The 22,804-nt window shown below is 42.1% G+C and overlaps 2 protein-coding genes across 7 annotated transcripts in view; one reads left to right on the top strand and one right to left on the bottom strand.

Annotated features, from left to right (window-relative positions):
* stx1a (syntaxin 1A (brain)) overlaps positions 1–9,585 on the top strand; it is a 47,702-nt gene extending 38,117 nt beyond the window's left edge. Inside the window, exons 7-12 of one of the 6 annotated variants that reach the window (XM_052079277.1) lie at positions 1,283–1,356; positions 2,295–2,429; positions 2,947–2,981; positions 4,225–4,335; positions 6,290–7,660; positions 8,351–9,585. In XM_052079277.1, coding sequence (XP_051935237.1) covers positions 1,283–1,356; positions 2,295–2,429; positions 2,947–2,981; positions 4,225–4,237 — 257 coding nt within the window. In that variant the 3' untranslated portion in view covers positions 4,238–4,335; positions 6,290–7,660; positions 8,351–9,585. Of the gene's footprint in view, positions 1–1,282; positions 1,357–2,294; positions 2,982–4,224; positions 4,985–6,289; positions 7,661–8,350 lie in introns of those variants that run through there. The other 5 variants (XM_052079274.1, XM_052079272.1, XM_052079273.1 and 2 more) reach the window with 5 other exon arrangements.
* Positions 9,586–16,319: 6,734 nt separating this feature from the next.
* On the bottom strand, positions 16,320–21,951 carry LOC127609384 (caspase a-like). Its single transcript, XM_052079262.1, has 8 exons — positions 21,710–21,951; positions 20,326–20,601; positions 20,153–20,238; positions 19,698–19,874; positions 19,377–19,623; positions 19,126–19,290; positions 17,945–18,054; positions 16,320–17,697 (listed from the first exon to the last, which is right to left on the bottom strand). Exons 1-8 carry the CDS (start codon positions 21,714–21,716, stop codon positions 17,593–17,595), a joined length of 1,173 nt encoding a protein of 390 aa, XP_051935222.1. The 5' UTR covers positions 21,717–21,951; the 3' UTR covers positions 16,320–17,592.
* Between the last annotated feature and the right edge of the window lie 853 nt (positions 21,952–22,804).

Here is a 22,804-nt window from a genome sequence, read left to right as displayed (position 1 = left end):
TTTATTTTTTTGCACTGAAGCAAGTGGTGCCATTCATTTTGGCCCACATGCTCCAGTTTTTCTGTTGCTATGCAGAGGTGGAAAGTTGGAGTCCAGAAAAGTTAAAGCCCTGCCTCAGCTGCTTTGACTCAACCATATTTCGATGTTGTCTTGAATGTTGAAGGTTCCACATAGAGCTAACCGAAAAGAGCATAATGGCTGTGGGCTTAAAACTATTCAGAGTTTCTGATTAACGAGTTATTTGGAGCATAGCTATATATTTTAAAATGATCTGTTCATAGTTTGTGGGATATCTATACGCTTGGGGTGACGTTTTTCGACATTTGATTACCTTTTGGCCTCATGGAGACTTTGCTGACTGGCCGTGACTTGCCTCCTCACTATTGCGCCCAGGAGAAGGCCCGAATGTAGCTGAGCTAAGAGCTATCTGGACTTTTAAAAAGGAGGACACTTCTGCGGAGGGCCATTAAAGGCGTATGCGGTGCAACTCCTTCACCGGCACGCTTTGTAACATGCAAAGTCAGCTGGTGAAGACTCCCGTGCGCATCTGCACACTGGAATTTTTAACTATTCCCCAGCGTTAAACATTTGACGAGAACTACTACAAATATTGATCGTCACAACTTTGTCTACCACCTTTGTGAACAAAGTACAACAGTCAATGAACCAAATAAAACGATTGAGCGATTGATACAAACACAATTCACTCCACGAAAAGTAACAGTTTGACGGCTCGTGAGCAATTCTTTAAAACAAACACACACATTTGCCTTGGGAATTTCCGCTTGCTTGATGCTAACGCACAATGCAAAGCGCACATAGACAGGCTAACAAAACTGGCGTTGATGTTGCAGTAATTGTCACATTGCAAATTGTAAGGTTTTATGAGTGGTTGAGAGGTTCAATTGCAATGTCACAGTGACGCAACATGCCGGAAATAGCCAACCAGATGCTGACACCGAAGGCATCAGCAACAAGTTGAACTCAAATACCTAAAGTTGTTCTTTTGCTCTCCTCCTGTCCTGAATTCCGACACCAATTATTTTTAAATCACATCCTTCACCGTCCAGGGGATGGAGGCTAATTAAAAAGCGGTCCAGTCAGATGGCTAAAGAGCAAATGGAGAGGCTAACACATTTCCTTTTCATTCATTTGAATGATGTGGAGAAATGGTCATGAATTAAACAGCGAGGAGGGTTTGAAGATGACTTTGATTGAAGTAACTTACTTTCTGGGTTCTTTCCTAATTGTCTCTTCCACTGTGTGTTTTGGTGTTCGCTAGCTGGACGCAATACGACAAACGAGGAGCTGGAAAGCATGCTCGAAAGCGACAATCCTGCTATCTTCACGTCGGGGGTAAGCGATGCAACCCAATGCCGAAATGAATGGCAGTTAAGAGAATGATGACCTCAGCCAAGGCCAAATTGTTCACCCTCATCACGTTTATGGCTAAGTTTGCTCATTAAAATTCACTCATTTCACTCAGACATGAAGGAAGACACAGACAAAATGATAAAGGAATTCATGCAAATAAAAAAAGAAAATTGTGGAAAATTCTTCCCGAAAAATCCTGGAAATTATGAAAAAGGTGAGAAGAAAATCTGTGCAATGAAAAGGAAAATATGTGAATGTGTAAACTGAAAAAATTGACAAACGTGTGGAAAACGACAAAGCAAACACTGACAATTTCTGCAAATGTGAAAACTCCTGGAAAATATGGAAAATCCTGAAAATATTAAGGAAAATAATAGTGAAACAAATCCTGGACATTATAGAAAAATTGAAAAAAGCAAGGAAATAAAAGAACCATTTTTCTTTTATTTCTTTGGTTGTAAGTTAAAAATTCATTCAATTAAGGAAAATTATAAGAAAATGACCCAACAAATCCTGAAACTCACAGTAAAAGTGAAAAATTAAATCTGGACAAATATGGGGTTGGGGGGGCATGGGCAAGAAAAATCCTGTAAATGAAGGAAAATCAGAATAAAATACAAAATTACAGAGAATGCACTTTTTAAATTCTGATAATGTGATCAACATTCCCCAATGCCTGGAAATTAAGGATAAACTGGAGGGAAAAAAATAATAATAATAAACAATCTTTTCTAATCCGCTTATTCTCACAAGGATTGCAGGCTTGCTGGAGCACGTCCCTGCTGTCTTCGGGCAGTAGGTGGGAGACACCCCAAATTGGTTGCCAGCCAATCGCAGGGCACACATAATTGAAAAACCATTCACGCTCACACTAACACCTAGTGTGAGTATGTTCTCTTTTTTTTTTTATGTTTGTGAAGATCATCATGGACAACATCACCCAGCAGGCCATGAACGAAATCGAGACGCGGCACACTGAGATCATCAAGCTGGAAAACAGCATCCGAGAGCTTCACGACATGTTCATGGACATGGCCATGTTGGTGGAGAGCCAGGTGCAAATGCTTATCTTCTATCCATCGTGCATCGTCGTGCGTCAGACAGACTAAAGCGTGCGGGATGCAAAAGTCCTCGAGGTGTCACATCGGTCAAATGTTGACATGCGGATTAGCCCGTTGCTCTTCAGATCAACTGTAAATGACACAAGCGGAAATCTGTGGGGAATGTTGGTAAGTTAGGAAAAGAAGAATTCAAGTTCCACTGCACCGTGCACACGAAAGGAAGACAATCCAGGGTTGCTATGACAATGACAAGGCCCGGATTTTTCTCCTTCGGTCAAACTGACTTTTCACTTATAGGGAGCTTTCACGCAATGACAGGATATGAACACATTGTCAGCCCGACACGTTTTCTCCATCCGGTTTACATTCGTGTTGTAATTGTAAATGGTTATAGCATGAACTAACCTTTCTATCATGAAATGCTTCCTAATTTTGTGATTTTTCTCCCTCCCTTTACCATTAATATTCCTTGTTTCTATTCCTCCTTTTTCCACACATCAATGGCACTAAGCACTTGAGAACACTGCAGCCAGCTAACGCTCAAAGGTAATTGACTCCTTTTTTCTTCTGTTCACTTTGGGGGAAATCACCGTTGCTGTCCATGCAATCTCTTGTTCATTCAGTCTGTTGCTTGGAATATTTTAAAAGGGGACTTTGATTCCGATATATACGAGTATTGGTCCTTTGTATTGTGAATGTAGGACGATATAAAACCTCATTGTTAGAATGTTGTGAGATGGCTCATGATACGCATTTAGTACCCGAAATACAGGGAACCTCTCTCAGGTTGAAAACACACGGTCCTATGATGCTGGCTCACTTTTTCAGATTTGGAATAATTTTTTTTCTCTCCATCGAAAAGGGAGGGAAAAAAAAATCAGTTTCACGGGCAAACCGCAGCCATTTAACATTTGTTTTACAAAGTATGTAGTAGAAAGTACAGATACTGTATCTTTTGTTTGAAAGTAGAAAAGTCTTTGGAAAAGTAAAATACTTGAGTAAGGAAAGAGCGACTAAAAGTCCTTGCAAAGAATAAATAAACGTCTTGTCAATTTAACATACCACCGAGAAGAATGCTTTTAACAATGCTCCCAAATTTGAATGAAATGTATTTTGCTGAAAGCCTCCAGTGGGTTGCGCTGTTAAGCGACCAAGCCAGGAACTGAATACTACAGCCCCCCCAATCTCCCCTCCCGCCTTCTGTCTGGGACGTGCATTGACGGTGCGACAATGAGATGCCCTCAAGTGCCAAAGCAGGCCCGAAGCTCAGTTCCACATGCTGACTCAAGTCGGACTTCACAAAACAAAGAAATAACGTCCCCCCCCCCCCTCCGTTACGCCCTCCTGTATGTAACGTGCACACTCACAGCCTTGGCAACGAGGCACTCTAAAGTGGCCAAGCCAGCCCAAATTCCGGTCCACTCACTGGCTGTCAAATTGAACTTAAAAACATCTTTTTCTGCGTAGTATGCATGCACTCACGACCAACAACGAGGTTCTCTAAAGCAGACCCGTCACCCGCCTTGTCAAAGGGCAATCTGCAGATTCTAGTTGCAAACGTGCAACGAAGGCACTCAAGTTCTCACATAGTGAGGAAAGACCCCTCGTACCAAACTCCAAAGTGATGCAATGTGCATTAACCACACCCGATAAAACTCTGCGACGCAAAAAGAGTGACAAATTGTTGAACGCTAGAGTATGCCTCCCCAATTCAGTACAACATAGGTCAGCAATTGCACTTGGTTACTCGCCACCACCGGCGTTGACTGCCGCTGTTTTTGTTGTGCAGGGCGAGCTGGTGAACAACATAGAGCGCAGCGTGTGGGAGGCGCAGGACTATGTGGAGGAAGCAAAAGACACCATCCCCAAATGCAAGAAGTTTAAAAAGACCAGCAGGCGGGTGAGAGCCACTCACAAAATCAGGAAACTAACTCCCCCTTTTCTCCTCTCTCCCATCCCACCTCCTCCCTCTTCTTTCTTTATCACCCACCCATTCTTCCCTATACACATTTGCTCCCCACTTTCCTGCCCTTCCCGCTCTCTGCCAGGGAGAGATGATAGACCGCATAGAATACAATGTGGAGCACTCTGTAGACTATGTGGAGAGGGCCGTTTCGGACACAAAGAAGGCGGTTAAATACCAGAGTAAAGCTCGGAGGGTGAGTGGCAAGCGCCCAGTGAGCGTGACAAACGACGAGCATGCGGCGTGCGTGGTTGCTGTCGTGTTAGTGTTAGTCTGCATGTGCGGCATGTCGTCGTTTACGCTCTGCATGTGGAGCATGTGTGTGTGGTCGTCTGGATGCAAATGGAAAGCTCTATCTATGGGCAGCTTCACATCCGCAGGACACGTTATTAGGGACTCCTTGCACTTGTTTTCTCAAGCAGGCGCAAGCTGTGGGAGAACATGCAAACTCAACACAGGAAGGTCAAAGTCATGGTTGTGAGTGTTGGTCACACCTTCTGTCTCTACTAGTTTGTTTTTCTTCAGGCGAGGTGGTTCCTCGAAAACAAAACTCCAAGCTCCCCCTTAATTAACTATTGGTGTCATTTTTTAAAAAAATCTCTGAAAAGGTTAAGTCGAAACACCATTTTATTTGCAACATTCTTATGTTATTTAGAACTCAAATACTCAGTGGACTACTCAATATTTTACTTGGATCCAGAAATCGTCCGGAAAGGAATAAGCAGCTACTGTGGATAAACTCTGCCACCTACTGATTTTTATCAGAACAGCAACCCTCTCCGACAATGACTGTTAAGTCAAAACACAATTTTATAGTGCTTTATGAAACATTCTTCTGTTATTTAGATCTCAAATACTCAGTGGGCTACTTAATATTTTACATGGATGACAGAAATAGTCCGGAAAGCAGCAAGCGAATAAGCAGCTACGTCTAACTACAGTACTGTGGATAACTCTGCCACCTACTGGTTCCTATCAGAACAGCAACCATCTCTGATAATGAATGTACAGTACTTAAAAAAAAATTCCAAGACGAATTTTCGTCAACCCTGGCAGAAACAACCTAGAAAAGAATGGCTTCGTTATCGCTGCTTGCTCAGCCTGCTGTGCTATTTTCATGAATGAAAACAAAGAATGTTAGTTATAGAGAATTTCCAGTGCCAGAATTTGCCTTCATTTATGTCCATTTACAAAGATTATTTATTATCGTTTCAGTTAAAGTCACATCCTTAGCTCAATTTTTGAATTTGCGCATTACCATTTTAGGTTCGGTACCTCTGCTCTAAAGTAACTCTTGTTTACATCCTAATTGTCTTTCTATTGTGCCCAACCCGCAAATAAAATAGGGCTTTATATATATATATATATATATAAAAAGCCCTATTTTATATATATATATATATATATATATATATATATATATATATATATATATATATATAGTTATTTACTATTAACTGCAGCAAAATACACCTTTGTTCCTGTAAAGATTACTAATTTCATTCTTGTAAGGTTTACTAATTTTGTTTTCTCAAAAATAGGCCGTTTCTTAATTCCTCTGGAATTTAGAGGGTGTATATGGGTCATTCTGTTTAATTGGCGCTAGGTTTATAAGAGGACCCTTGGGAAAATGTCTTTCGTGTAAGCGGAGTGACCCCAAAAGATATTAGAGCTCCTGCTTCATGGCCAAATATGTTTACCATTGTAAAAATTATCGATCAAGGATTTTTTTTTTCTTTTTAACAAAGACAACTTTTTAACTGGTATTTATTTGGACGGTGGGCCACCATGTCACCGTAACCTCTGTCACTTTGTCCTTCTGTGTTTGCTCTGAAACATTCCTCAAATGGCATTTCCTCTCTCTGCCCCGCCCTATTCCTCTTCCACGCAGAAGATGATCCTGATCGGAGCTTGTATTGCTGCTTGTTTAAGTGTCCTCGTAATTTGTCTGGCAGTTGGCCTCAGTTAGGACACAAGAAGGTACTTGCAGAACAATCCAGCCCCTTTGACGATCATAACCAGGCCCATTTTCTTGTTCACATGCGGTAAATGGACTTTGTGCTTTTTGCAAAGAAAGTGGCCTAGCGTACCTTGAGCCTTCATTGTCCTAATGTTTCAAAAGACAACACTGATTTTCCGCTGCGTGATTCTCACACCTGCAACATGTCTGTAACACACACGACTCCTGCAGAGCTTTTGCATGTTTTCCCCTCCCAACACAAATCCACAAAAAAAACATGCTTAACGGGGACATTATTTTGAAAATGTACTTGTTCTTGTTAGTACAGTCTACACACAATTTTGCGCCACGGGTGAAATTAAGCAGTTGAGTAAGTCTGCCTATTTTGGAAAATGCATGTTGTTAAATTATGCATTGGTGGCTTGGCGCTAGGGGTTGAACTGATTGTCACAGAGCATGGAGGAGCACAGTTGCTGGCCTCGATAGCCTCTCTCGCTTTGGCTCTTCCGAAAATATCAATGAGGTCATCGATTGATTTTTTTTTATCTTCATCATGTTGTAAACTACTTTATTTTGGTGAACACAATGTACAGTCTGGATGTGAAGCCCAATGATTTCCTGAACATTTACACTTCATAAAGTCACTAGATTTGTTTCTCAATGCTTCATTGAAACAATGGGTGTCCAACTCAAAGCCCCGGGGCCAAATCTGGCCCACTACATCATTTTATGTGGCCCGCGAAAGCAATGATGATTGCTCAAATCTGTACCAAAATTTCAACTTCTCATATTGTAATAAATGAGCGAGATATTGTCAGCATTCTCTCGTGAACAAACCCCTCATTACAGTAGTTGACTTCTTTAAATGGTTTCACGGGCAGAACGGCCCTCTGAGGGAAACGGTCAGTAAATGTGGCCTGCGACAAAAATGAGTTTGACACCCCTGATTTTAAAACAATCATGTCATTCACTTGAGAGGTTGTAAAGTTGTTGAATTTCATAACGAAGTTGCTGAATTGTCAACACCCAGTAGGCTCGCTTCGTCGCATGCTCCAGTTCAGCCGCTGGTCGTCATGGTAACCAAAGCCATAAATTCATGAAAATGTCAGGTTTTATTGTTTTTCACGAGACCAAGTCATATGTATTTAATTTGCCTGACGTTTTGCGCAACAAATGAGAAGTTGAGTTTTGGATGTGGCTGAATTGCGATGGAACGAAAACCCAATTAAATTCTTAATAATATGCCAGATTGCAAGTTTTTTTTCCCCCAATATCATGCAGCCCTAAATTTAAATCAGGGGTGTCCAAACTTTTTGCCAAGGGGGCCAGATTTTATGTGGTAAAATGTCGGGGGGCCGACCTTGGCTGACATTCTTTACATTGAACAACAATATTGTTCAACAAATTTTAGTAAGCCAGTCTGTTTCACATTTCCATTTTTATTTTAATTTCAACAATCTTAAGAATTTCTTTTGGTTCATTTGAAACGGGTATATCACATGCAACTGCTTATTCACTTGACTTTTTCTTAAACAGAAGTCTCCTGAGTGCAAATTGATTGATTTGAAACATAAAATGTATCACCATGACTTTTCAATAGTCACAAAACCTTTGACTCGAACAACAGGGAAATGAACAAGCAATACACATATCCACAACTGCAAGGATCATTTGAAATATGACATATCAGTCAATATAAACACGGAGTGATGTCTTGTTAACTCGTGAGTGATGCCCTCTAGTGTCTAAATGCTATTACTCATTTAGTGAATGCTATTACTCATTTAGCCACTAGAGGGAAGCAGTACTCTATGAAACATCACTCACCAGCCTACGAGACCTCAGTCAATGCAACACGTGTTCCATTGCGCCCAACCTGCGGGCCAGACGGCACTGATTTTATGACAGGGGCCGAGGGCCGGATGAAATTCGACCGCGGGCTGGATTTGGCCCGCGGGCCAGACTTTGGGCTGCCTGCTTTAAATAGATTAGCGTTATAATGTATGGCATCTTTGAGTATCATTTAATTATCTTGAAGCCACGCCAAGTGTTCTCTTTTTTTTTTTTAAACCAGTATGTAGTCACCCTACAGCTGGTGGAATACAATGTGGTCATATGCAACACGGGGAGTGATTCGGTGCCCCCAGTACGTTTGCTACTGGGAACTAGGGTAGCATGTGTGTTTTGAACAAGTTTCTAACATGTTGTCTTCTGCTCCCTACTCGCTGCCCTGGACGACTGATGCTCTCTTGTCTTTTTTTCCCCCCCATTAAACAGAAGAAAATAATGATTATTATATGCTGTGTGATTCTGGGAATTATCATTGCGTCAGCCGTGGGAGGCACCCTGGCTTAAACCTCTGCCACCATACACACACACACACAAAGCAAAAACAGACATACACTTTCACTCCCCATTGGCCATGAATGCAAATGTATTACGCAATGTTCGGCACACGGCGTGTCACAATCTTTCCCACCCAACTGACGCGACGAAGACATGTTTTGGCATGAGTTTCTAGTTTTGTTTTGTTTTTTTTGTAAAAATGTGTGGTGCTGCAACAAATGTTTGCGTGTTGTCAACGATATGATGTTTCCCCCTCGAAGCGAATTCTTGTGTGCAAGAAGTCGCTAAAGGCATGATGTACCACTCTATACGTTACAAGTATGACAATGTACCGAGTTGTCTGTGTTGTGTGTGGGCAACATAACAGGCTACTAAAATGTGTTGCTAGTTTTTTTTTTTAAAGACACGTTTACTGACAGTTTTTAAGTTTGTATCCAATGCCTGCCTGCACAGGTGTCAAAGTCAAGTCAGATCCGGACCGCTGCGTCTTTTTATGTGGCCCGCGAAAGCTAATCACGTGTGACAACTTCCATGATCCTTGCTCAAATCTGGACCTAAATGTCAAATTGTCACATGTAATAAATATCGTTGAGAATTTGCAATAATTGTTTTTTACCCTGCTTGCACTCACTTGGACAATAATTGAACCAACAATTGAATCGTTTCAAAACTAGTAATCTGTCCATTTTATTTGTTATGTACAAGTAATTATACAAAGAGATGATTAAACATTATTTCGGTTTCACTGTTGTGATGGCCCTGCGATGGAAGACGTAACTGCAAAGTGGCCCACGACAAAAATGGGTTTGACACCCCTGGATTAGAGCGTTCCAGATGTTGAGGTCACGCAACCCGCAATGCACTGCGCAAAATGTTTTCAATTAAGAGATGATCTCATTCCTGTTTTATTTGAAATTTTTTCAAAAGGGGGATGGTCAGCGTTTTGGGTACTCACTGAGAACAATTCACAAACAGAAACAGAGAGAGAGAAGGAAATAGACAGAGAGAGACGGGCAGATGCCTCTTTAATGTGAGGCAGATGTGCTAACCAGTCAATTGTTCAATTGTTTCAATTCATGAAAATGTATGATTTTGTACAAAAATGTACACTTTCTGAATCGCTACAATTATTTTTGATCTCCAACACTCAACTTTAAACTTGAAAATAGGTCTTCATTCTCGTAAAATGATGATTTGAATTTTGAATGTATTTTTTCCCCCAAAATTGTCCTGCTTTATTCTCTTTATTCTCATGAAAACGTATGAATTTATCATAAATATACAACTTTGCTCTCATCAAAAGTTAGGACTTTAATCCTTCTTCTCTTTTCTGGGTGGCCCTAAGACTACTTTGTACTTCCTCCCGAGTGAAACAACAGCAACAAAAATTGTTTGGAGTAAAACTCTGGATGTACAGCAAAAGGATCTCTAGAGCAGGGGTCCCCAACCTTTTTTGCCCCAGGGACCGGTTTATGTCAAACAATATTTTCAGGGACCGGCATTTAAGATGTGGCGCGTTAATACAACAAAATAATATGGTATGAGCTGCATGAAAACTGTGGTGTTTTCGAAATATAATAATAAACACAAGGAAGGTCTAATCTGGCCGCAACACTGATTGCTATGGTAATGTTTAATGCCTTCAAAATACGATACAACGCAAATTCAAAGTGCATGAAAATGACAACTCACCACAGCCCCGAGCTTGATTTTCTGCAACTAGACGTCCCCATCTCGGGGTAATAGGAGACAATGACACCTTAAGTGTGTGGTTTATGTCCAGTCTACTTCGTAATTTTGTTTTAGTCGCCGTTGCTGCAGAAACCCCCCACCTCACACAGGTAGGATGTCGGAAATAGCAACAGTGCCATTGTGGCGATCTCAGAGTATTCTGCCATAACTTTAATCCAGTTGTCTCGAACGTACTTTTAAGGCCGCCGTCATTTACGATCTCCAGCAGTTTTTTAAAACTCATTTTGTGACCTCCAGCGTTTTGTTTTTATCATAATCGGTCACATGGCGGAGAAACGTGGCTTGACGTGAGTCAAGCGTGACACAGACGGATGTAACGGAGAATCCGGTAATTTTTCAAAATAAAACATCTTTCGTATTGCGAAATAAATAAAACGGAATTAAGTTTTTTCTGTGCGGCCCGGTAACAAATGCCCCGAGGACCGGTACCGGTCCGCGGACCGGCGGTTGGGGACCCCTGCTCTAGAGGCAAAATTGCTCCTGCTCTTCTCAACTTCCCCTCATCATCACGATCTCCGACCGTGTTTGCTCCATTGGTGAGTGAGTACGTGATGGCATGAGGGAAAAGGAGCCGTTTTGTTCTGCCATGACATGTTGAGTGCAGGGGATGAAAGGAATGCTTGACACTTTGTTTTGTAGTGCCTATGCTCTCTTAACACTGCCAGTATGTTTAAAAAAAAATGAGTCTGCCCAGGTTGGGATGTGTAATTTCTATGTGTCTTTTGATAATCATCGAACTTTAAACTTCTGTTCTGTTGGTTCTCACTGGAAGATGTCAGCATGAAGTCAAAGTAGCCCTGTAAAAAAATAAATAAATAAATAAAGTCATCGACTGCAACCGTGTTACCATGTTGCCTACTGGACCTGCTGCCTTTGTGTTGTGTCGTGACGACATGGTTTTGTTTTCCGACTCTTCTTGTTTTTCAAGTAAAAATTGTCTGGAAAAAGAAAAACAAAGTGCTTGTGTATCTCTCTGACCATCAGATTTTTATCGGTGTCTCTTACAGAAATTCGAAAGATTGTGAATTCCAAGTTAACATGAACAGACCTGTCTTCTCAAATTGGTCCCATGGAACTTCCCAAAGCTCAAATTTCATACAATTTGGAGTGTTTCTGAAAGGGTAAAACCGTAAATTGGCAAACGGACCACTGCAAGATGGCAGCAATGTCCTCGGCTGGTAGAAGAGACGTGTAGAAGAGCGGCCTAGAACAAGAGCAGAGTCATGTAGGCGACAAAAGTGACATCTGAAGCAGCTTTTGCTCGTTGGAAAATCGGATTTGAAGGCTCTGTTCCAAGACCGCATGAATTTGGACACCATCGTGAGGTCGAGGCGCAGTTATTTACAGTACTTTTAAGTACCTAAACCACATCATCAACACAAAGGTAAATATATTTTCTGGAAGTATTCCTGACCATTTAAACATTCAAAAAGGAGTAGAAAAAAATATCCTAAAAAAATCTAAATATAGGAATACTTGCATAATAAAATGGACTTTAATAATGATTACATTAAAATGTACTACATTTAAATTAAAAGCATTCTTAAGTTGATTAATCACCTCCTTGGTAACTCTGGCCACAAACTCCTCTTCAACATTGGCCAGTGCTTGGAGAAAATGATGGCAATGAGTGCGGTACATTTCCACCACATACAGTGGAGAAATTTTTACGGCCCAGGACCAAATGGCAAGCGGACCAGAGGCTGTGGACCACTGTTTTTGTTGCTGTTATCATTGACGAATTAAAATAAAAAACTTTAAAAGTGTACAAATATAGCTTGAAAGAATGCTACACACACATGTGTGAGGTGATTTTTTTTTTTTACGCTGTGAAGGTCTTTTACAATATGAAAAAAAAACTGGATTATATAAAGCCTGTATTTCACTGAGCGGCAAAGGTAGGTAAATGTTCATTTTTCGTGAGGGTTCATTCAAGGTCGCCAACGGTCGCAAAGATGTTGTGACCTTTGCCATCTTGAATGAACCCTGATGAAAAATTTACATTCGCTATGTTCACAAACCTCCGCCGCTCTGTGAGATATGTGTTGTTGCCACCCTTAAAGCTGTTGGCAAAACTCGAGCCAAAATCTTTGCAACTGTTGGTCTATGTGTGCCCTCCATTTTCGAATCTGCTTTATCCTCACAAGGGTTGCGGGGGGGTGTTGGAGTTTATCACCAGTTGTCTTCGGACAGTAGGCAGAGGACACGCCGAACTGGTTGCCAGTCCAATGCAGGGCACACAGAGACAAACAACCATTCGCACTGACAACCACACTCGGGGACAATTTAGAGCGTCCAATCAGCGTGCCATGCATGTTTTCGGAACATGGGAGGAAACCGGATTACCCGAAGAAAACCCACGCAGGCACGGGAAGAACATGCAGACTCCACACAGGAAGGCCGCGGCCGGAATCGAACCCTTCACCTCTGCACCGTGAGGCCGATGTGCTAACCAGTCGACCACTTGTCTTAACATTCATGGTAAATACAAGCTACTACAATTCAGCCTGTACAAGTTGAAAGAGGTGTTGTCATTTCAACCCAATACAAGTACGCTCGTACAACGAGTTGTATTGTAAATTGTGTTTCTGTAAAGTGATTAAAACGCTTGTTCCATGTGTTACAGATTTCACATCGCTGCGTGATTGTACGTAAGTAAAACCTCACTCTTCTGTGTTTTATGGGCGGGGGGGGGGGGCTGTTTTTATAGCTCAGCAGTCAGCGCGCTCCGCCGGCAACTAGGTGGTCGTGTGGTGTTGAAGAGGGTGGACGGTACGGAACACACACACACACCTTTCACATTTCATGATAGGCCAAATTCCTAGTGGAATTTAGGTTAGTAGTTTTGGCCTAACAGAACCAGTTTGGACCTCCCTCACAAGGACGAGTAGTACTAATAGGACGATAGCAAAGCTTGTGCGTGTGTCTTCTCTGGGGGCCTGTAAAGTTCTGCCTCGTAGTTCCTCTGCCTGTCTTGTGAAACATCTCCAACAAAAAGTCCCGCAGGGTGAAGTTTAGTTTCAAACTGATAGTGTATTGCCAAAGGATCCCGGAGGCAAAAATGCTCTTGCACTGTATGTTTTCAACTTCCCCTCGTCATCATGACCTCAGACTGTGTTCGCTCCGTTGGTGACATGTGCGTGAGCGCAAGAAGAAAATGAGTTGTGGTGTTTTGTCACGCCTTGATGTGAACAAAGGATGAATGGACTGTTTGTCACGATAAGATCTCTTAACACTGCTGAAGCACTCTAAATGTCTATTCATGAACTCAAAGGAGCCCTGTGGGGAAAAAAAACAACAGCAGCAGCACAGATCATCAGATTGATCATTTTACAATGTTGCCTACTCAACATGCATCCTCGGTGTTGTCACGATGTTACAGTTTTCGACTCTTATTGTTTTAAATATTGTCTAGGAAAAAAAACTACAAAAAGACGTACAGTATGTATCTCTAAGACCATCATGTTATGTACTTCAAAGGTGGAGTCACAGATGGGTGTCACCACACAGGGCATACACATTCAGATTGTTATCAGTACCTTTTACAGGAAAGAATAATGTATTGTGAATTCCAGGTCAACAACCTGAATGGACTTGTCTACTCAGGTTGGTGCAATGGAACTTCCCAAAACTTCAAACTTCAAATTTGGAGTTTTTCTGGCAAAGTGAAAGTACAGTAATCCCTCGTTTATCGCGGTTAATGGGGACCAAATCCACCCGCGATAAACGAAAATCAGCGAAGTAGCGACCAATTTACATATACAGTATTTTTTTTTATAAAAATTGCCCCACGTGGGCTTTTGCGCTTGAGCAGAGCGCACTAACACATGCACACACACACAGGCCAGCGATCCCGTTGGAGTGCAGCAGACGTGTTTATGTCAAGTAAGGTTGTTTAGACAATTAAGGATGGAGAGACCTGCTTTTGTTCTTGTAAATCCCCCCCCCCCCCCCCCCCCCACCTCTCTCTCTCTAACTCTCCTTCTCTCAGCAACACACATACGAGTACCGGTACTCACCTGCGCGCCCATGCGTGCTCGCACACACGTGCCCCACGTGGACCTTCCACTTGAACAGAGTGCGCACACTCATAGTAAACAACACTTAGACACCAATTTTGTAGATTTTTTTTAATGAATTTTTGAAAAAATCCGCGATGCACCGATAAACGGACCACGAAATCGCGAGGAATCGCTGTAGTTACAAGTAGTTAGTACTTGATAGTTAACGGTCTCGCTCTCCGAGCACCTTCCTATTGCCTATCTCTCAGGTCACGCATTTTTGACAGAGTCAAGAGTAGTTTTACTTTCTTCATTTTACATTTCTTTCTTTCTTACTTCTTTTAAACAGGTTGAAGTGGTCAAATGTTTCTGCAAACATAGAATCATTAATCCTTTCATGCTCCCGGTAGCTCAGAGGATTAAAGGTCATGTGATCTCAGCAAATGCATGAAACCGGTTCCATTTCTTCGCGTGAGTGGCTGCCAAAACTTGCCTCAAGTACCACCATAATTATCACCTTGCGGTGGAATCCCGTTCGTTTGTGGAGGCGTACCCACCGTCATTTTGATTTCACGCGAGACAAATCTTGTTTGACTGGAGATGTGCGCGAGTGTATCCCTCCTTTGTTGCCCCATAATTATAATTACATGCTGCACGCTTGTAATTATCAGCGATTGACATTTCACAATGCCACCGGAGGGGAACCGACTCTGCGGCGCATCCAAAACTTTTATTCAGCCCCGCGTTGTTTTTTGACCAGCTCTCATACTCCACTCCAAGGACTTGTCGTGCAATTTCCCTCGCCGCTAATGCTAAACAAAACCCCCCCTCCAAGAAGTGACTGTAAATAACTTGTCCAGGTTAGCAAGACCACAACGCAATCTTTAACAATGTTTTTTTATTGAAAAGCTGGTCAAACCGTAAGCAATCATAGAATCATTTAGGAAATTACTTTTCAAAAACCCATGCATTATATACTTTTTAAAAAATATACTTTCTGCTTGTAGACAAACCTGTTAACGTGAAATTGTGAAACTTACATGTTAAAACATGTTTGGTTTGGCTTCCAAATTTGCTGTACCACAAAGCTATTCATTGACCTGTTCAGGTCAACAGAGTCCTTTTTGTGTCCTATGAATTAAAGTAACTAGTTATGTAACTACGAATATTGTTTAAAACAAAAGAAACAAAAGAACGCTCCACCAGTGACCTGAACCCGAAGTAATGAGGAAGCCAAAATTATTACACGATAACATCCTAACTTATTATTACGTGCATTAAAACGTTCAATTTATCATGTTATAACGTGATGTCTATTTTATTTTATTTTTCCTGATGTGGTAGCAACACGCTTCCGCTTGAGTTGTTGTGTGAAATTATTACTTGTCAAGAACGACTTAAGTTGGCCGTTACAATCAAAATATTCAATGTCAATGTCGCGTTATGTCGTTTTAGATGTTTTGTGGGTGGATTTGAAATGGGGTCGGATGCGCCGGCTCTTTTCACTGCTTGACGAGTGAAAGTGAGCCAAATTCACAGTTGAGGATCGTGGCGCCGTATTTTAGATTGAAGACCCCTTGTGTTTGCAGACTTCGCTGTCGTGGTGACCGCAACGCAGTCGGACAGTCGGAAGCATACGTTGGAGTAGGGAACATATACAGCCAAGGAAAAAAGTAAGAGACAAGTATATTTTCTTCAATTTCTTGTTCATTTTAATATCTGGTGCCACTAGTGCATCGAGTAATGTGGAATGCCTAACAGCGCCCGTTTTGGCAGGACAATGCCAAAGCTATTTCTATCAGAACTTATGAAATGATTTTGGTCATTATTTAAAAAAAAAACTTGAGAACAATTTTCCATCATATCTTAAATTCAACTCTTGTGAGCTGTCTTTATTTTCATTGCGGCATTGGTCCAAACAAATGTACTTTTAGTCATACTATGCATTTAAAATGAAGATGAAAGTGAAGAAACTAGAGTGGTCTCTCTCGCCACAGCTGGACATCGGTGTATCTATATCACAGAGTATATGGTTTGATAGTGAGCAGGAGCACAGAAAGCGTGTGTCATAAATGATACAAGTACAACGATCATGAATATATGGCAAGGTTGTCACGTGAACAGCCACGAATGGAGAAGCCGTTAATTGTGAATTGGCATTCCTCCAGTTCTTGTATTTCACAAAAGAGATGATTTTGCAATAAAAAAAAAACATTCCTAAATGTTGGATTAGCTGATTTCATTTCATAAAAACACCATTCAGATGTTAGAAATGCCAAGCAAGAAGAAATATTAGCATCACAGTCACTGATATACTTGATCTGTTTGTTTAAACAAAAAACAAATTTTCTTCAAATTTCAAGTAAAGCCGTTGAGTTTCTTGAAACTTGTTCTACTGCTGATAATTTGAGCAGTTGTTCTGCCGCGAGAAGACATTATAAGGGGCAATCTACAATGCATCCACTAGATGGAGTTACGCTCCTTCTGGTCGACTCGAGAGGCGTTCATGACCGCCTCCGAAAGACATAAATTAACGATTCTTTCAATGAAACTACGAACATTTAAAATTATGCATCAAAATAGAAATAAAGAAAGATAAATAAATTCTATAGCCGCCCCTTGGCATTTCATTGAGCGTAGCTCCAACAGAACGATCGGATGTCTTTAAAATGTAGGAGACTGGACTGTCTCAGAAGTGTTTATTTATTCCTTAGTTGTGTATTCATAAACAAGGAAATCACAAAATAAATTCTCTAGGGGGGCTTACAAGTTCAAGTTACTGTATAACATTGTAAGCATGTGTCCAGCAAGGAGCCATTTTGGGGTCGGCATGTTACCGTAATGACCATACACAAGGCGCACTGGATTTTAAGGCGCGCTGTGAGCTTTTAAGAAAATGGAAGACTTTTCGGTGCGCCTTATAGTACGGAAAATACGGTACGATGTTTGACTTGGCGGCACTCAGCTGTGCTTCACTCTGTAATGGAAACGCGACCACACAGGGCAGAACAACGCTGTTTCAAGGTGGAACCGGTATAATGGAAAAGGGGAAATATATGTACTTGTTTCCATTGAAAATTTACACAGAATCAAAGTGTCACAATCTGACAATAATGTGCTTGTGATGCCCCGTTGTCAAATGCCTGGAAAGAGGTAGAAGCGCCTTGACAAAGTGCATCTGTCTTTAGTTGGCATCTGTTTTTTCATCACAAGCGGCAATGCTTCAAAGCGACGCATGACCTGCGCGGTTGAAACAAAACATGAGATTAGCGGTGTAACCCAAAAACAAAAACTAAACTAAACAAAAAACATCAACACATACATTCAGTTAAATGTACTACTTTCTTGTTGTGAGCTACTTATCCCTTTTCATATTATTTTTTGGGGGTGCCTAAACGCATCCTGTTTGTAACTGTGTCCATTGAGCATCTTGAATTTCCCCTCCATGCAGTCATTAAATATTCAGATGAGCATTTGTACAACTTACAATCCTGAAAAGTTCCTCAATGTCTTCCTCACATGCGCAGGTGTTCACAACATCAACGATGTACTGAATGAGTAAAGCGCCATCCACTGTGTGTCTGTATGAGACGGTTTCTGCGAGGGAAGATAGGCAATAAATAAATAAATAAATAAAGTAGATCAGATCACATATCAAACTGACTCAAGCCAGACTCTCCCAAACTCAAGGTGTCCCAAGAAGTCACCATACACTTGCTTTTTTTTCTGTTTTGTTTCAGGTGTCATAGGGGCAGGCGTGAGGCCATTAGAATTTGACAGCTTTGGCTTTGGGGTTGGGGCCTATGAACAACCATAAATCGGTATGGGTAAAACCTCAGGCTCTGAAGCATCCGCTCAATTGCGTCTTTGTTGATGCTCTGTTTTGCTTACATCCATCAAGCCATCCATTTTCCGCAGCTTATCTGGGATCGGGGCAGCAGCTTTAACAAGGAAGCCCAGACTCTCCCTCTCCCTAGCCACTTCTTCCAGCTCTCCCCGGGGGATCCCGAGGCCTTCCCAGGCCAGCTGGGTGACATAGTCTCTAAAGCGTGTCCGGGGTCTCGTCCCTGTGGGACATGTCCGGAACACCTCACCAGGGAAGCTTTCAGGAGGCATCCTAATCACATGCCCGAGCCACCTCATCTGGCTCCTCTCAGTGTGGAGGAGCCCCTCCCGGATGACCGAGCTTCTCACCCTATCTTTAAGGGAGAGCCCGGACACCCTGCGGAGAAAACTCATTTCGGCCGCTTATATCCGAGATCTCATTCTTTCGGTCACTGCCCTTAGCTCGTGACCATAGATGAGGGTTGGGATGTAGATCGACCGGTAAATTGAGAGCTTCGCCCTTTGGCTAAGCTCCATCCTTACCACGACAAACCGATACAAAGTCCACATCACAGCAGACGCTGCACCGATCCACCTGTCTCACTCCCTCCTCCTTTTTGCTTACATAAACTGCAAAATGCTGATGGGGTCACATCTCTTCAAAAGAAACCCGAAATGAAGTTTTTAGTGACATTTGGACACCCTAAATACAGACGCGTAATTTTTTTTACATTGGAACCATAGGTTAGGTCACGTTGCATTACTTGGTTGCTCATCTTGTTGTCTTAGTGGTCTGCTTCATTGAATCACGTGTACACGATGGGTGGGAGAGGATGCACTGACCGGGGGTGCAAGAGAGAAGAGCGATGAAATCTTTTTCTTTGTGCACAAATTGAAAACCATCCTGCACGATGCATCCATCATCAGACGTGGACGGTCCCGCCTGCTGGGTATGATCAGACACCGGCGCCTTTGCGCCATCCCTGATGAGCACGGACCCTCCCTCCTCTAAAAGAGACGTGTTACAACATCCACGTGACATCATAAGAAAAATCAAAAGTCTTTTCAATTTGAGCGCCACCGAGTTCGGTCACCTCCTCTGCAGGCTTGGATGATGATGATCTTGGGTTTATTCAGCAGAGCTTTGCACTTTGCTGAGCCCAAGTGATTGAAAATATTATTAACGGCAAACACATCTTCTTCATCCTTTGTTTGCGTCTCGTTCCAGTTGACGCCGAGGACCGCTCCCAGTTTCCCATGAGACATGATCACCACAAACACGCTGTCTGTGTCTTTGAGTTTAGAATGTTTGGAGAAGTCCATGACGGCCTTGTCAATTGCCTGTCGCAACCAATGCGGGTCGGTCAGTAACTCAGAAAACATAGATTTAAACCGTGAGAAAAGATGTTTCTTACCTCTCCAGTGAGGTTCGTGTGTTGGACCACTTCATATCCCAAAGCACGTAACAGCCTCGCCATGTTCCGCTCATCTGCCTCCGCTCCATGTCTGTCATAACGGTTGTCCTTAAACTTGATATTGGTGATGAGCAGAGCTACGCGGTTCTTTTTGGACTCTTCATTCACGGGGTAGATCTAAAAAAAAAATTGTTTTTAAAGTAAGCACGTATGTGTGTAATGTCCATTTTAAAATTAGAGGCTCTAAATGAAGCCACAGAGGGATGGTTTTCCCCAAAGATTCCTTTAATAATATTATTCTGGGAAGTCACATGTTGTTGTTTTATTTGCTGTTTGTTTATTTGAAGAAAGTGTACTGTGGAAAGGTATTTGAACACCGTGAAAATAGCAGGAATCTTGATGACAAAATTCCTCTTAGAAAGTGATCATCATGAAATCGTGAGAGAAAAAAAAACCTTATGATCATTCTTCCTGGCATTCCAAAATGTCCTTTTGCAGGGGATGAGTGTGGTGGACCACTGGCGTTCCACCTCGGAGGCAGCTGGAGATAGCAACACACAACGTTGGCATTCAAATGGGACGGAACAGGGTGTCGGTTTACGTCGAGACGAGCACCTCCTCAGCTCACCTTGGGGGGACTCAGCGGGGAGGCCCAGTTCCTTGAAGAGCATTGGGTCCCGTTGTTGAAGGTAAGTGATCATCTTCCAGCTGGCCTCATCACCTTTTTTCGACACTGAGTCAATGAGATTACGAGCCTTCATTCTTCTGGTGTCATTCGCCTCAATGATGGTCTCCTCCTCTCCACTATTCAAGACCTCGTCTTGCAAAAGATGGTCCAGAAGTTGTTCGATTACAGTTGAGGACACTTTTTCTATAAACTCAATTCTCACGGCCTTCAGTTCCTCTGTAAGAAAAGGCACAACACATATGACCATGGAGAACATGCAAACTCCACTACATCATGGTAAATAGGGAGGCGACTTGCAAAGAGGTTGTACAGTACATTCAGTCACAATGTGCATGTTCCAAGTAAGTTTTCGGGTTCAAGTCCCAAGTTAGTGTGGTGAACATCAAACATCAGGTCTCAAGTAAATGTAAAAGCATGTCAAGTCATGAAAAAAAAAATCTCAGTTACAACATATACTCGAGTGAGAACAAAATGTATTTTTAGTCCTCATGAACACAATTTAGTCAAGTCAAGTCAACAATATTTATAGAGCACTTTCAAACAGCCATCGCTGCATACAAAGTGCTGTACATGGAGCAATTTAACATGCACAATAAACAGTAAGACAAATCGGTAATAAAGGCGGTAGAAAGCACCAAACAGTAAAATCAAGAGCAAATCAAAGTCACTATTTATTTATCTATTATTTTTACTATTATTATAATAATTATGATCACTATTTAAATCTTAGTCAAATTTAGGCCACACTCTCTTGAATATTGTTCATCATATTAATTCATATTAATTGGTAATATTCATTTTTATTCATAATAATAGGAATAACCAGTTCCAGCATGAAATTAAATTAAAATATGTTGTCGTGACTTCTATATACATAATTCACCACCAACTGCAAACGTGTGAATATTTCATATGCTTGTCAGAGAGTTCTCGATCATTTGGTAACGGGGTAGAAATAATTGCAGTCCCTTTAAGGACCGACATGTTAGTCTGCTTGTTTCTATGGAAACTGACTTTCGGCGGGTCTCGTTTCGCGCGGGAAGTTTTTTAGTGTATAATAAAAACGACACACTGTCGCAGTGGGTTACGTGAGAAATTGTCGCTTTCCAACCAGCGAAACGCGTTCAAACGCGCGCCCTGCTCTCATTTGGAATCAAACGTGGCAGAGAATGAAGTCAATTTAAAGAATCCGTTATTCTACTTTCTTATTGTTGTACGTATTATTACGGGCGTTTCCCGCTAAATAACGCTCACGCGGAAGCTTTCTAGAAGTGAAAGTAAAACAAAACAGAGACGAAAAGTTCAAGGGGGGAAAAAAACTCACCAGCCATTTTTAAGTGTCTCTGTTGCTGAAGTAGTGCTTGAAATAAAGCTTAGGTGAGAGTTAGGAAATAAGAAACGTTTTCTCTTCTGTGCTCAACGAACGTCTTTTCCTTCCGAAGTATGTGGAAGGGAGAGAGGAGGGGCCGTGGGCGGGTTGCACGAAATGTGACGGATTTGACCGAACACGCGCGCGCCTCCCACCCCTTCCCACGGCAATACAGTAAACACACACACGCGCGCGCGCACACACAAACGCGAGCGCACACCCACTCCTCACCCCGCAGTACACGCACAGGCAGTCAGGCACATGTGCGCACGCACACTCACGCGCGCAAACCCACTCCGTCCCATGCAATACGCGGGCGCGCACACACACACACACACACACGTTTATTGTATTTTATCGAGTAAACGCTTGCATCAAGGACCCTCAGAGTACATTTTAGCCAGGAACAAACAGGGGGGAATCATATTTTCTGGATCTAAATTGTCGTGTCATAGAAACAACATCAGACAGTATTTTTTCAAGGCGACACGGTGATCCTTCAGCTGGTCCAGAATGCCGCTGCTCGCCTCTTGACCTGTACTCATAAGAGGGAGCACATAACTCCTACTCTGGCATCCCTTCACTGGCTCCCCATACATTTTAGAGTTATTTTCAAGATCCTCCTCTTTGTTTTCAAATCTCTGAATAATCTCGCGCCACCTTACCTCTCTGAGTTCATCCGCCCCTACACACCTACCGGGCGCCGCAGGTCTGTGGACCAGACATTATTAGAAGTACCAAGAACTAAACTGAGGCTCAGAGGGGATCGAGCCTTTTCTGTTGCTGGTCCCTCTCTCTGGAATGACCTCCCACTGAACATTCTGCAAGCCTCCTCGCTGCCCATCTTCAAAGCCCTCCTCAAAACTCACTTGTATTCTTTGGCATTCGACTCAGAATGACTGATTTGTTCTTGGTTTTACTGTTTGGTTCTTTCTACCGCCTTTATTACCGATTTGTCTTACTGTTTATGGTGCATGTTAAATTGCTCCATGTATGCAGAGATGGCTGATTGAAAGTGCTCTATAATTATACTTGACTTGACTTGATCCA

Source organism: Hippocampus zosterae, chromosome 10, assembly GCF_025434085.1.
Source record: "Hippocampus zosterae strain Florida chromosome 10, ASM2543408v3, whole genome shotgun sequence".
In the NCBI taxonomy this organism is placed as follows: domain Eukaryota; kingdom Metazoa; phylum Chordata; class Actinopteri; order Syngnathiformes; family Syngnathidae; genus Hippocampus; species Hippocampus zosterae.
Note: the sequence above shows the minus strand (reverse complement) of the source record. Positions and strands in the feature narration are given on the sequence as shown.